At 46.2% G+C, this 15,052-nt stretch overlaps 1 protein-coding gene across 7 annotated transcripts in view; it reads left to right on the top strand.

The window, feature by feature from the left end:
- Sipa1l1 (signal-induced proliferation-associated 1 like 1) overlaps positions 1-15,052 on the top strand; it is a 362,523-nt gene that overhangs the window by 334,937 nt on the left and 12,534 nt on the right. For all 7 annotated transcript variants that reach the window (XR_264641.2, XM_005409446.2, XM_005409450.2 and 4 more), the window contains 3 exons: positions 1,930-2,372; positions 11,749-11,988; positions 13,001-13,166. Coding sequence is in view for 6 of the 7 variants with exons in the window: in XM_005409446.2 (XP_005409503.1) it covers positions 1,930-2,372; positions 11,749-11,988; positions 13,001-13,166 (849 nt within the window). In the remaining variant the exon portion in view is untranslated. The remainder of the gene's footprint in view (positions 1-1,929; positions 2,373-11,748; positions 11,989-13,000; positions 13,167-15,052) is intronic.

The following is a 15,052-nucleotide window of genomic DNA, read 5'->3' as shown; positions in this document are numbered from 1 at the left end:
TACCTCATTGCTTCCTGGGTTTGCCTTTGGTGAGCTGGATGTCTGGGGTTGCCTCTTATTTAAGTGTCTTCTCATTTTCTTTTCTTTTTAGTTTAATTCCTGGGGTGATACTTTATTGCTAGTATTTGGAACCCTTAAGAAATGACTACTTCTCTGAGGTATCTTCCAGGTATAGCTAGTTTTTGGATTTTGTGTCTGTTGCAAGATCCTACATCTTCAAGCTGTTGCAGATGGGAAGTTGCTGCCTGCTTGGCCCAGCCACTGGTTCTTTGGCACAGTGCCACAGTATTTTCTAGGACCCTTAGTCAATTTCAGTCTTGGAATAGCAGCAGGAATAGCAGTTTGGAACAATTATGTCACTTTTGGCTGAAGTGATACCATTAGCAATAACAGTAGCAACAAGCACAGCCTAGAAATTGACAAACTGAGGTAACCATTAATTTACCACCTTTAACTGTATGAGCTAGATTTGTGGTTATATAATAAAATTTAAAATAGACCAGCAAATTATGTGCAGTATGTAAGTCCTTAATATGTCAATTTTACCCTCAGGGGTTAAAATTTAAAAAGGGTTAGGGGAAAAAAATAGAAAAGTAGAAGAGGAAGAGATTAGAATAAAGGCTGAAGGACAACGGGTCATCATGCTAACTTTAAGAAACTGGTACAGAAGACTGGAGGGAAAGAAGAAAGAGAAAAAGAGGAGAACAGAACCACGTCACAAAGAGGCTAGAAATCACATTCACACTCATATCAAAATAAGATTAAACAATGAAGGAGAAAAAAACAAAAAACCACCACAAGAACAAACCAAACGAGAAAAAAAAATCCACTTCCAGGTATGTCTCTGCTGTCACTGGTATACAGTGTGTGGAGACAGAGTCCCAGTCTGTGCCGATCTATCCCAGAAAGCCAGCAGTAGCTTTTGGGGAGGGGTAGTGAAGAATCTCAGCAAGCCTACACCTTCTGTCCAAGACCAGACTCATTTGGCCTACAGCTGTCAGCGCACCTTCCAAGGGCCTAAGGCCAGCTGGGAGCCGCTAGATGGATCCAGCAGCCACTCTGAGTTCTGAGTCCAGTTGGCCCTTCTACAAGATGGCTCCCAGCCAATTGCTGTCTCCCATGGGATAGCTGAGCCCTCAGCACCAGCTAGGGCAATCCTTCATGTCTGCTGCTCCCCTCCGCTGCTGCCTCTCTGCATCGAAGCCTCTGGGGTCTCCAGCAGTCACTGTGTGTCCACAGATTTGAACTGCTCCTCTTGTGCAGTGAGTCCTATCTCAGGTAGAAGGCGCCAGCGGCTACTTCAACTTCATTGAAGTTTCTCCCTTCACTCTTTCAATTCGAGCCTCAGATCCTTCTTGGGTCCAAGGGACCCACTTCCCTCCTTCTTGTCTTCTTCACACTGCTATTTTGTAGCATCTGCACAGGAACACTCAGGCCCTTTCTGTGCTGCTTACTACTCCGCCGTCTTCATGCCTTTCCCATTGTCCACTGATGTAATAGGAATTATATGCAGCCTTCTATCTCCTCTGAACAGTAGGGCTTTAAGAATCGAGCATACATTCTAATTAAAAGACCTTTGCAGATGTCCTTTCCTTTCTATTTTAGAATATTAAAGACTTCAATGACAGTTTAGAATTTTTCCAATTAAAATGGTCTATTGATATTTTAGCATGAGTCAAATAATAAAAATGAATTCTTAAAAGTTTCCTGCACTCCCTGCCATAGACAGAACTGAATGGAACAGAGTCGCAGACATTTCCCAAGCCATTACTTTCACTTATCTTACTTTGATTTACCATTATTGGAGCTCTTGCACCTTTCGACTCCTCTGTAACTGCAGCATGTGTCACAGTGTTGTTCTGTTTTGTTTTTTCTCCGGGTGTTCAGGGCGCAGTACCTTGCACTCAGTAAACCGTGCTTCCCTTGCAGTCTGATAGCCACTACTCGAGCCACTCCAGTAGCAACACCCTCTCCAGCAACGCGTCGAGTGCCCACAGTGATGAGAAGTGGTATGATGGGGACCGCACAGAATCCGAGCTCAACAGCTATAACTATCTGCAGGGAGCCTCAGCCGACAGTGGCATCGACACCACCCCCTACGGCCCCAGCCACAGCAGCTCGGCTTCCCTAGGGGCTGCCACCTCGTCACCTCGATCGGGGCCAGGCAAGGAGAAAGTGGCGCCCCTGTGGCACAGCTCCAGTGAAGTGCTGTCCATGGTCAATCAGACTTTGGAGGCAGACGGCCACGGCATGGACCGGAAAGCAGAGTCCTCGCTGAGCCTGGACATCCACAGCAAGAGCCAGGGCGGCTCGAGCCCTCTGACCAGGGAGAACAGCACTTTCAGTATCAATGATGCTGCCTCCCACACCAGGTAACTGCCCATCCTCCACACCGCCATTTCCCGGCCTCTCGTCGGTGCTCACCAGGTGTACAGGGTGATGTGTATAGCAGTCTTCTCCGACACACTAGCAGTAGATTTTTATGTACTGTATTTTTCTGTATTCCAATTATCTGTCAGTAAACAGGTCCTAAAGTTTTAAGGCATTATTTTATTTTATGTATTTATTTATTTTTGGTTTCGACAGTCGAACTCATGAGCTCGTGCTTGCCAGGCAGGCACTGTGCCGCTGAGCTGTATCCCTGGCCCAACGCATTACTTTAGACTGTGAAAAAAATTTGCAGGTTTATTCTTTGTAAAAGTTGAATTTTAGAAAAAATTTCCTGTTTGTGTTCCATAACTAAAGAAGAATTTTATAATTTAATAATTTCGGTTTTCACCTAGAGAATATAAACTGGGAGAGTCTCTTAAAGATATTTTTAAAATCTTGATTGTATTTTAAAAGAAAGGGTCCTTTCTGCCACATCTTTGAGAATATCACTTCGCCAGTACCTCCATGGCAATTTTTCTCAGTAGTTGACTCTTGACCATGATGGGAGGGAGGCTGATAAAAAAGTGTAGCTCATCCCATCTACTTTGCAAAACCGAAAGCTGCATGGTCCCCCTTGGTGATCTTTTCACTAAGCAAAATACATACTACTTTTCATTTCCTGTAGAACCCAAAGTATGATAAGATTGTTTCTCTTAGGAACAAAGCATTCCATTGCTATCTTTTTTGGCCTCTTAGGCTGTGGTAGTTTCTTTCCTTATCTCCTGTTGTCAGGTAACTTGTGTGGCAGCATCTGTGTTTCATTATTATGGGTCTTCTGGTCTATCATACCCTACAAAAAAATAATAGAAACTTAATTTAGCTTTATATTTTTCAAATAGGAAGCCAAGTGCATGATCTCTTGGTAAATTTCAGGTAATCCTAATGAGAAAAGGACCTCCTCTACTTAATTTGGGTTTAATATGGTCCGTGTTTTCAGTCTGCTTACTGATAAGATTTTTAATCTATCCTTCTTTTAAAATTCTTGGCCCTGTGGTTGGAAGCATCTCACAAGTTTTGTTTTTATCTAGCACTCCCGTGTTCCAGATTTTAAAATGGCTGTGACTGCTGGGTGCAATGGCAAATGCCTATAATCCCAGCCCTCTGGGATGCTGAAGCAGGGACATCACAAGTTCAAGTCCCACCTCAGCAACTTAGTAAAATCTTGTCTTGAAATAGAAAGAGCTGAGGATGTACTTAGTGTGGAGGACAGCGTTGTTGTTGTTGTCACCTGTGTCGTCATTTTGAAAGGCTGCCCGTGGTCTGGAAACGCAAGCAGACCAAGCAATTGGGGACGTGGTGCGAGTGTTTTCAGTACTCGGCATCCAGCTACCCTTCTAGTACTCAGGAAGTTGTATTTGACTCCAGTGGGATGACAGATGTGTTTGAAACAGAATTGGGCATCGTATGCTGTAACAGTACAACGTTATATAGATACAGAACCACGTGGCACAGAATTGTGACACTTGCTGTCTCAACTGTAGGCTGTGCACTGATTTAGACCTTTCCACATCAGAATGATTTCTCTAGTTTCTAGGTTGAACTGGACTCATTTCTTTCAGTTCCTTATTTCGAAAGGAGGGTACATTTTCTTAATTCCATCTGAAGAGATCTCTCCCAGCTAAGGTGATGGCAGCAGAAAGTCAGTTATAAAGGCTGCGTCAAGAATGCCATCATTGTGGGGGAGGCTGGACAGAGCTGGGCCCCTAATGCGGAACGTGGAGACATGCCCTTGTCTGGTGAGTCCAGGGGAATTACAGAGACCCCTGGACACCTGGGTTTGCAATATCTAAAGGCGCTGACTGGGCCCAAAGGGTTATGTAAATGTTCTGCTTCAAATGGGCCATGCAAAATCATTGAAATCTTCACTTAGAAATAACTCTTCTATTGAAAGTCAAACTTACTGGAGAAGAGAAGAATGTAGCCTTTCAGGGAGGGTGGCAGAGCCTCCCACCCACCGAAAGGTTGAGTCACATTCATTTCTAGACTGGTAAACAGGGATGCTTTCTAACTTCAGACTGTTGATCTTGGCAGAGTGAGTTGGATAATCAGAGCTTTTGCAGCCTTGCTTTGCTGGAGGAAAAGGGGACTCAGCCACCAAGTGCGCATTGCCAGAGAAGCTGAAATCACAGCAAATTGGAGTGTGTGTGTCCTCAGAAGACAGGAACGGCAATTAATGTGGAGATCTCTTGACAGTGCATAAAAGAGCTTCTACCTGGGACTCGATGACAAAAATCTAAATTACAGTGATTAAGTCCCACTGCATGTTTCCGGCTGGGCTGTTCTGCCCCCCGTCATCCATTCTCCCTGTTGATGATGGTGCAGGTTTTTCGCCGGCCTCCCCTGAGCAGCATGAATGCGGGTTGGTAATCACATGGGGTGTTATATTTGGGTGTCATTAAGAGACACTGTACGTACTAATAACTTTCTATAATTAAAAAGTATTAATTAGAATATAGACATATTTTCTATAAAAGCTTGGAAGTCTAGGGAGAGATTTTAATTTCACTTTCAGGTGTTAAAATGAACCACTCAAAAACAAAAGAGACTAGTGGCAAATATAGGAGGAGTGAAGATCATTCTAACTTTAATACGTTTTTAAAGCATTCTGTTTTTTTCATAGTTCTGGCTTTGATGGTAGGCAAGACACTTAAGCAAGGGCCTCCTCAGCTTGCATAAAGGGTTCTCATCCTGCAGACCAGTGTTACGTCTGATGTGGGGACTGGGGTTGAGACCACTTTTTATAAAGCTGGAAAGCCACTTTGCCCTGTGCTTGGACTGCACATCTCTGCAACATTCCAGCCTCACTTGCTGTGGTGTCCGGACCTCTGCCTGTCCACATTAAATGCTGGTCCTCTTAAGCCTCCCTGCACTCCATCTCCCTCAGGTCCTCACAGTCCTGTGGCCCACTGGTGTCCACGTACAGAACCACGTGCACATTTTTACCGTCACCACGTAGCTCAGAGGGAACTTAAGGAAGACAGATTCGGAGCCTGAGATCAGGCCCACATCTTTGTGGAACCACTGGCCAGCTTTGTGGCCTTTGACCAGTCAGACCTACTCACCAAGCGGGGCCTTTATCTGTAATCTAGTACCTGGCCCGCCTACTAAATGGCTGTTCTTCTGTGTTTGTTGAAAATAAGAAAGGTTATTAAATGTTTTGCAACCTGTAAATGTCTTTGAGACAAAAGCTTTTGTCATTTCCTTTAAGCTGTTCATCACCTACCATAAGCAGCTATCTACTTTCCCCTCAAGAAGCATGTACCTCTCACAGCTCCTGTAACTATTCCTTTATGTTTCACCCTATATCATTTTCTATTTCCAAGCTTCCCTGCTTTTTCTTTATCCTTTTTAGATGCTAAACTTGGACATGACAACTGTCTGAACTGTACCCAATTAAATGCTGATGTGAACAGATACCTTGTTAGCTCCTTATTCAGGGCCTCTTTGCCGACTTCTCCGCTGTGGTCCGCAGTGATCTCTGAAGCGCCTTCTTGCTTCCTCAATATCTGCTTCCTGTAGATCATTGCATAGCCCCCTGCCGGCTTACGCATCCCTCCTTCACTTGTTTGTTTTCCCGGGGGCTTGGAATTAGTGTCTCCGGAAGCCCCCTCATCAGTGGTGGAGCCCAGCATTGGATAGAGGACAGAATTGGCTAGTGCTGAACGCAGTAGGAGGAGTCCTCCTTAATCATATCCTCCACAGTAGCTGTCACCCAAATGCTTGTTATTTGTACAAGCAATCACAGGAAACCCGATCGGTGCCCTCCCCTTGGTCCTAGGCCAGCATTCAGCCTGAGCCCAGATTTTGCCATAGCCATTTGTCAGGTGACTAATTGCTACTTTCTCCCTCCTGAAAACATCATCCTTAGCAGGCCTTCGCCCCGTTCCTGAATAGTAGATGGCTCCAAGTGTTCCCTTCAGCAGCTTCTGATGGCACAGCCTGCGGCAGGCAGATGTTTTTCTGCAAGAAGGGGTGGTCTTAGCGATGATGCAGAAATTCAGAACAGTTTCCGTGGCTCTCAGAGGTCTGGCACTTCCGGCTCTGATTGCTGACGTTTGTGCATACCCAGCACATGCGGTGGATCGCTTTGCAAAGCCAGCAAGGAAGCGCCCAGTATGAGCAGCATCACTTCTGTAATTAGCCATGCCCCCAGTAAAGTTTCACTACAACTGGGTATGTAAAATAGCCAGGTTGCACTACATCTGTGGTTCATGGCTTTAAACATCAAGTTGAGAAGTTTGTCCCAGATTTTTGATTACCCTGTTGCACCTTACCCCCTTTTTATATGTGGTATTGTGTCCTCTCTTCATTTTCAAAATTTATGTACTGGAATGGTCAAACAATCCACGATGGTCCCCTATGGTTTATTTCAAAACTAGTGACAGTCTCTTGGTGTAGAATGGAAGGACTCCCTGTTTGAGTTCTCCGTAGTCTAGTTTATCGTACTTGCAGTTAAACTCACCTTTTCTACAGTGAGGAAAACAACAGGAAGTGCAGTTGCCCCTGCTGACACGGTGGTACCTCGGTCCTCATCCTTAGTTGGTTCTGGTAGGCAAAACGATTACAAAAAACAGTGAACGCCAAGTTGTTTTCCTGGAAAGGGTCGTGAATCACAAGGCAGTTGATGTGGACCAGTTCTAGCTTATTGGGTGAGTACCAAACAAATGACAAGTACAGTATTGGGAAAAAATTTTCAAGCTAAAATGCGCTGAACACCAAATACGGTAATTTTCAAAGCAGTTGAGCACCAAGCTATGATTGCATGTCTACCAGAGGGTTTTTTCCGCCATCTTGTTAGCTCAATGCCGTCTTACATAATTCCTATGAAGGGGTTAAGTCACCATGGGTAAAACAGAATTGTAACGTACTGAATTAACATGAGCTCTCCAGGGTAACAAAACAGTGCGTTGCCACAGTTCCCCTTAAACAGCAGGTAGCTGTTGAGTTCGTGGTAGCTACACTGATTGAACCCACCTTAGAGATTCGTAGGTGAAGTGGGTAGGAGCATGTCCTCAGCGTGGTCTGAGACCACAGCGTTGTCAGCGCCGGGAGCCTCGCCCCTAGCTGGCCTGATGGAGCCACGCCTCTGGAGAGCAGGAGACAGACCCATTGTAGAGTGTGGCCCACAGTGGAGCAGCTCTTAACTGGTGTAGTTTAGAGCATAGTAATTCTTGAATTCCAGGAAACATGAGAATCTTTCAGAACTGTATAAAATACAGATTTCTGAGGCTCTAGATCTGACATGAGCCCAGGACCCTGCATCAGCATCAGCGCCTGCACGGGCCACAGTCCACAGCTTCAGAAATACTGCTTCCCTAGGTTCACTTTTTTTGTGTCTCGACAGGTATGAGATTGACTTTTAACCAAATCATGACACTAGGAGTAATGCAGTTGGGTTTGACCAGGAGCTCTCAATTGCTATGCACCCTTCTCGGGAGATTTTGCCAAATCTCCTAACACCTCCCCAACTCTGTGAAATTAACATCTCTGGGATTTGGACTCACATATTGTAGAAAACTTCCCCAGCAGTGCTCATCTGCCCACCAAATGTTCATTTTGGTCCTGCTGTGAGTTGTGTACATTAAGGAAGACATGCCAGTGAATTCGTTCATTTGTGTTTGCTTGTGCCTTTGTTCCCAAGCCTAATCAATTATTAAATAGGGCTGTCTGGTTATAAGCATCAGTGAACAGAAGTGTCCTGGCATTTCACACCTGGGAGCTGGTGTCAGCCCTCACGGTCACAGACAGAACCAAGCATCGCATTCAGTGGTCGTACTTGTGCTTCTCAGGATACACTTGTAAACAGAATTGTTCATGTTTTACTTTTTAAACTTTTTACAGTAAAAATAAAGCAACCAGCTTTAGATACAGTGTGAGTATAATATGCTACTTGCATGCATAATTCTTCCTTACATTTAAAAATGAGTTAATTTGTCATTTATTGTGAAGTTTCTGTTATCATATACTGAATACCTACAGCAACTAAAACCAGCATAGCTATTTCGTACAACATGGAGGAATGACTTGTGAATCACTGGACTATGTAATTTACTTTGTTCTCCTGCCTGATTATTTCTGTTTTGAGCAAGCATTTAGTTTTTGAAAGTCCCAGGTTTTGGCTTTTTTTTTTTAGTGTCCATGTTATCAAGACACTTGATGTTGAAAAACATGAAACATGGCAGTTCAGATGTACTTCTAGTACAGTGGTTTTTATAGAATGGGTCATGAACCATGTCCTTCCTGGGAACATGTTAGAAGTGTGAATTCTCATGCCTCCCATCACAATCTCTGGGGAGGGGGCTAGCAGTCTTTATTTTAACATGCTAAAGTTTGAGGACTGCTAGCAACTCAGACACACCTCACTCACTTGTTAATACCAATCACAATAGGAAGTTAAAACAAGCATACAGTTGTCCACAATGAGAGATGTGTAAGGTAGAGCCTGACCCTGTGTGTGTGTGTGTGTGTGTGTGTGTGTGTGTGTGTGTGGTTTCACAGAATCTGCTTCAGGTGTAAGCCAGGGTGAGACTTGAGACAGGTCTGTATGTATGTGAGATAGATACAGTAAAGAAAAAAAACGGCACAAAGTGAAGACTAAATAGTGTCTCCAAGTAACTGAAGCAATACAGCAGATTTGCTAAAGTATGCCAAGTCTGCGCTCCTGTGTTTCACAAGCCTCTCTGTCAGTGCTGCCTCTGTTCCTCTGTGCTCCTGTCAATCTGGATTTCTGGTCGTTCTTTAGGACCCTGTCAGCCTCTCTGTCTTTTTTTCTCTTAGTCCATCTTTCCACTTTTAATCTCCTTTCCATGACAAAGATCTGGTTATTATTTTCTTATTTGATGTACCTCATTTATTGAGGAGCTTTATATGCTTTTCTTAATGTTAAAAGCAAGTAGATGGAGTATTTGTTACCAAAGATAACATTGCATTTCTTTTCAATTTATATTGCCCTTGGAGGTTTATGAGTGTTTCTTCCACTCTAACTAGAAAAATTACTTTGGAAACATTGGTAGGGGTATTAGAGTGAGACTAGACTACTGCGTTAAGTTTTTGCAAAATTTGAGCCCAGTTCTTCCTGATTAGTTATAAAGACAAAGGCATGGTCCTGTGTGATCTGAGGTGATCAGCTCCGGTTAGCATGGGAAGCTCCTCTGAGGGGCTTTTCCCTGGTTCCTCACATCCTGCCCTGCTGGCACAGCTTCCTGGACTGATGGTACCTCTCCCTTTCAAGTTATCAACCTTTGCTTTTTTTGAGGATATTTTTTATGGAAGGATAACATTTACACGGAAGGTGGCACAGGTCCTAAGCGTTCATCCCTACATGATCGCTGCATAGATCAAAAACTAGGACATTACCCACATCCCGTTCCTTCCCCAGGCCCTCACACCTCCTCCCCAAGGTGATCACAGCCCTGAATGGGAAACTCAGATGCACTTTGCCAGGTTTTCAACTTGATACGTGTGGGCTCACACTATGTATTACTCTGTGTCTGGTGTCTATACATCAACATTATAATGGATGAGACTTATCCATGTGTTGCAGGCAGCATTAGTTTCCTTTTCTGTATTGTATACAGTGGCACTTTGGTTCATGAATTTAACTCCAGACTTACGTTAGTGAACTGAGGTACCTTTGTATGTACATTGTGAGGACATTCACAGCTCATTTACCCATTCATCTCTGACAAACATTTAGGTTGTGTCCAGATTGGGAATATAACAAAGTCTTGTACATGCCCTTTGCTACTCATATATGTGCATTTGTTTTGAGTTTGTACGTACATACGTTCTATCTCTCAGCTTAGTAGGGGGTTGAGAACCAGTTTCCAAAGTGGCTGTAACAGGCCTTGCTCCATCTAGCAGTATGTGGGAGTTCTAGTTGCTTCACAACGTTTCGGCACTTAATATCACATAATGGTTAAATTTAGCCATCCTATAAGTGTGTAGTGATCCCTTATGGTTTTAATTTGCATTTTTCTGGTAACTGTTGATGTTGACCACCAGTGTTGATAGGGCTTTTAGGTATCGTCTTTCCAAGTTGCTTTGCAAATCATTTACCCATTTTTCTCCTACGTTGTCTTGTTGATCTTAAGAGTTTAGTTACGTATTTTGGATAGGAGCTTATTGGCGGTTATCTTTTGCATATAGCCTCATATTCTATGATTTCTGATGAATAAAACTTAATTTTTTTTGGTACCAGGAATCGAACTCAGGACCTTGTGCTTGCCAGGCAGGTGTTGTGCCACTGAGCTAAATCCCCAGCCCCTAAAACTTAATTTTAAATAGGCTTCAATATTTTCCTAATAGGCTTCAGTATGATCCTATTAAAGAAACATCTGTTTTATCCGAAAATGTTCTTCCATGTTGTAGTTTAGAATCTTTAGCTCTACATTTACATGTACAATCCAGTTGGAATTGATTTTATGTAGGGTTTGAGGTGAGAGTGTCGAGATTCACTTTCACCGTAAATACTGTCTTAGCACCGTTAGGATCTGGCTTTTTTTGTTTACTTAAAAAAAAAAAAACACATTAAAATAGTTTCAGACTTGCGGAAAAGATGCAAGGATAGCATAGCATTCCCATGTATTTCTCGCCCAGTCCCCCCTCTGTCATCCTCTCACACTGCAGGACATTCGTCTTAACTGAGTCATCAGCACTGATTGCCCCAGTATTGCTGAAGTCCGTGTCTACTCAGGTCAGAGCTGTTAGGTTTTGGCCAGGGGAGGAACCGCTGAGGAGTGCTTTGGGTCCGCATGCTGTTCACTGACCCTCAGGCAGCCAGACGTCCGTTGGAGTTAAGAGTCACTATTATTGTGAGATGCCATGAAAAAGCAGAGCTCCGCTCTACTCCGTGGCCTTGGGTGTGAGCAGAGAGCTGTGTCCCTGACTCAGCCCCCTCCCCTCCTTGGCCGGGCCTTGGGAAATACGACCGTTGCTGCCACTTCTGAAGAAGGCCCGCCAGCCGGCCCCGAGACTGCTGCTCCTTTTGCTGTTCTTTCTCCCGTCCCCACTTCTAGACTCCACCACGACAAATTGCAGCGGTGCCAGTATGCTTGAAAATGTCCCTGGTGGTGTTAACTAATTTTTATATCTCCAGTGCAGACTGAGCCCCAGTGGCCGTGTGTCACTTTGAGAACAGACATTTAAATTACAGTGAGAGAGCGAGGAAGGCCAGCCAGCCGTCCCCATTAAACATGTTCTGAAAACTTCGTTGTCCTTCAATCCGGCCTTCGCCCCTGCCGGGGGCGCCGCTTCTCTAAGCGGTGTGGTGGCCTGGGGGGGGGTTGAGTCATTTTGTCTTTGCTTGCTCCTCCTCAGCACCATGAGCTCCCGGCACTCCGCCAGCCCGGTCGTCTTCTCCAGTGCCAGAAGTTCACCAAAAGAAGAGCTGCACCCTGCCACCTCATCACAGCTCGCGCCTTCCTTCTCCTCCTCCTCCTCCTCCTCCTCCGGTCCTAGGACTTTTTACCCTCGCCAGGGCGCTACTAGCAAGTACCTGATTGGATGGAAGAAACCTGAAGGAACCATTAACTCCGTGGGATTTATGGACACAAGGAAGTAAGAATTCTTTTCTTCTCTTGCTGAGTGGCTTGCTTTCAGCATGGTGGAGAACAGGAAAGGTTGGGGTGGTTTCCTCCGGCACAGGGCCAGGCTGAGAGGTGCGGAGGGCTCAGTTTGGTCGGGGGGATTGAAGGGAGATCTTTGTTACTTGTCAGTCTCAGCTGGGTATGGTGGCGCACGCATTAATCCCAGCACTTCTGGAGGCTCTGGCAGGAGGCTCACTGAGAGTTGGAGGCCAACCTGGGCAGCACAGCAAGACCGTCTCAAAAAAGCACAATTATTTCTCACCCTCATCCCTTAAATAAAATATCCTGCGGAGCATTTCATTTGAGAATCTTCGCTGTCCTGGGGGAGAGTGTACGTGAGGGACATGCTCCAGACAGTTGACTGCCTTGAGCTAAGACCACGCTCATCTTTGATTCTAGTAATCTCAGCCTTTCCATGGAATTCTTAATAACGGGGCCAGTAGAGCCACAGGCAATATTAGCAAGTGCTCTTGAGAATAGGACTTTCTGGCATGGTCTTACAGCAAAAAGTTAAGTGGTTTGTTCAGTTTGTTGTTGTTTGTTAACGGTCGCATTTGGGACTCATAGCCTGTGCTCCCCTCGTGGGTCTGTTGTTAATTTGGGTGCAGTACAACTGAGTTTTCTGTAAAAGAGTGCTCTATTCATCAGATTTTATTTCCTGTTTCAAACTGGTTTTGTTTCTTTAATAAGCATGTATCTGATATAGGCAGCGGTACTTCTAATATTTTTTCTCTTTTTGAGCCAGGGTCTCGCTATGCAGTTCAGGCTGGCCTTGAGCTCACTTTGTAGCCCAGGCTGATCTCGAACCCTCAACGATCCTCCTGCCTCAGCCTCCCAAGTGCTGGGATTACAGGCGTGCGCCACCATGCCCGGCTCTCCTTTAGCATTTTTCTGTCAGTTCTCATCTTTCATCCTTCAGAGCCTATGGTACCCAAGTCAGCCTACTTGACTTGGTTTCCACCATCTTTTCCCTTTCTTCCCAGGCGCCATCAGAGTGACGGCAGTGAAATATCCCACACCAGGCTGCGTGCTTCAACCAGGGACCTCCGGGCATCTCCAAAGCCCACCTCCAAATCCACCATTGAGGAGGATCTAAAGAAGCTTATTGACCTTGAAAGCCCAACTGCCGAATCGCAGAAGAATTTTAAGGTACAAGGCAGAACTTGGAATGAAAGGCAATTAGAAGCCAGCTGTGATGGGACCATGGTCACAATGCACCTTTAAGGAGGCGCAGTGCTGATCCCACTTCCTGTATCCCCCCCCCCCTCCCCGTCTTCGCAGGGATTTACTCCGTGTCCTGCAGTGCTCTGTCCCCACACCCGGTCTCTTTAGCACTGGGTGCTGTTACCTTGTCCCTGCCCCAAAGCCGCTGCCGCTTCTGGCGTGTCCTAGAAGAGTGCATGATTCCTGCCAGAAGTAACCGCCCACCTGTTCAGTGCAGCACATCCACACACACGACTGTGGGACTGGCCAGAGCTGAGTGCCCTGAGAACCTTTCGATGCCACTCTGACAGTCCCGAAGCCCGGCCGCCCCTTCCAAGCCCGAGTTGTTCTGCACGAGTGCTTGTGTGTCCGTGGCTGGACCTGTAGAACCACGTGACAGGGTTTGTTCTGCCCAGCTCAGCTGCAGGCGGCTTTGAGGTTCCTGTGGGTCTCCCGGCCCTCGTCCCCTGAGGTGTGCGGGGTCGGAGCTGATACTTCCTAAGCTGGGGTGAGGAGTTCCTCTTGAATCTGAAACACGTTGGGTAGCCCCAGGAGAAAGGAGTCGGCCCCAGGAGAAAGGAGTCCACCTCAGAAAGGTCTGGGCGGTGAATTTTGCAGGATTCTATTTTGATATTCCTAGCTTGATGACTTAGAGTCTGTTTGAAGTGACTAGAAAACTTCAATTTTAGAAGAGTTGGGGAATGGGTTGGAGGGGGAGTGAGGATTATTCCCTCACGTCACCAGCCTCACACACAAGAGGCGCTCCGGGCAGGAGCCGCGTGCGGCCTCCAGCTTCCCCACCGCGTTTCCCCGAGGTCAGGCTCACCTCCTGAACCTAATCACCGCCGTATCCCGGGGGTCACGCTGGAGTTTTGCTGAGAAGTAAATGCTCTGTTAACCTGACTTATTATATAAGCTGAATTGTTTTATAATGTAGCCATTCTGCCATTTCTGTTTCAGAAACCAGCACTTGGCACTCTGACTCAGGGTACAAGTGGTTTCCTTAGCAACCTTGCACACAGCCGTGCTTTAAACTTTTTAATCCATCAAAACCCAAGAGGTGTATTAAAATTTTTAAGTGCCAGTTTCAAAATAAAAATCATTTCGCATTTTTACTTTGAGGGGAGGGGGTGCTGCTCGGAAAGGAATCTTCCCTGTAATTCCTAGTTTAACACTTCAGAGCTCTCGCTCTTCTGATTTAATTGTGCAGTGCACATGACTGACAGCAAATGTCTGTTTTGCCCTTATTCCAGATCTTAGCTTTTATTTCCAAAACGGGTTACTTCAACCGTCCTATTAGAAACAGGGCTGCACTTCTCCTGGGATTGGGACGAGACCCTCTGCAGAGGCGCTGCTTGCGCAGGCTCGGACCCGCTGCGGCAGGAGGCCGGGAGCGGGCGCTGTGAACGTGCTCGGCCCTCAGCGCTGCTCTGTTCTTGAGCGGTTCGGCTTCAGACGAGCTCGGCCGAGTGGTCCGCGTGGTGTCACCGAGGCCTGCGTGCAGAGGGGCTCCCAGGCCTGCTTGCGCAAGGCTCGAGCTGCGGCAGCAGGGTCCAGGGTTCCAGAGAGGCCAGCTTCGGCTGTGAGACAAGGAACCCACTCACATGCCACAGTGGCTTTTTTGGGTGGCGAGTGCTGCCTACGAGCTGGCACCCCCACGCTCGTCCACCAGCAGAGGAGGGTGCCCGGCACAGGCTGTGGCAGGATGTGGCAGTGCTCTGCCAGGTAGGCTGCTGCTGGGGGCCCCCGCACAGCTGCTCCAGCCCTGGCCTCAGGAGCAGGGGCAGAGCTGTAGCCCTCTACAGAACCTCGCCTGCAGGTCGGGACAGGAT

This window comes from Chinchilla lanigera, unplaced genomic scaffold, assembly GCF_000276665.1.
Source record: "Chinchilla lanigera isolate Chin_1 unplaced genomic scaffold, ChiLan1.0 scaffold00122, whole genome shotgun sequence".
Taxonomy (NCBI): Eukaryota; Metazoa; Chordata; class Mammalia; order Rodentia; family Chinchillidae; genus Chinchilla; species Chinchilla lanigera.
This window is presented reverse-complemented; position numbering and strand designations above follow the sequence as displayed.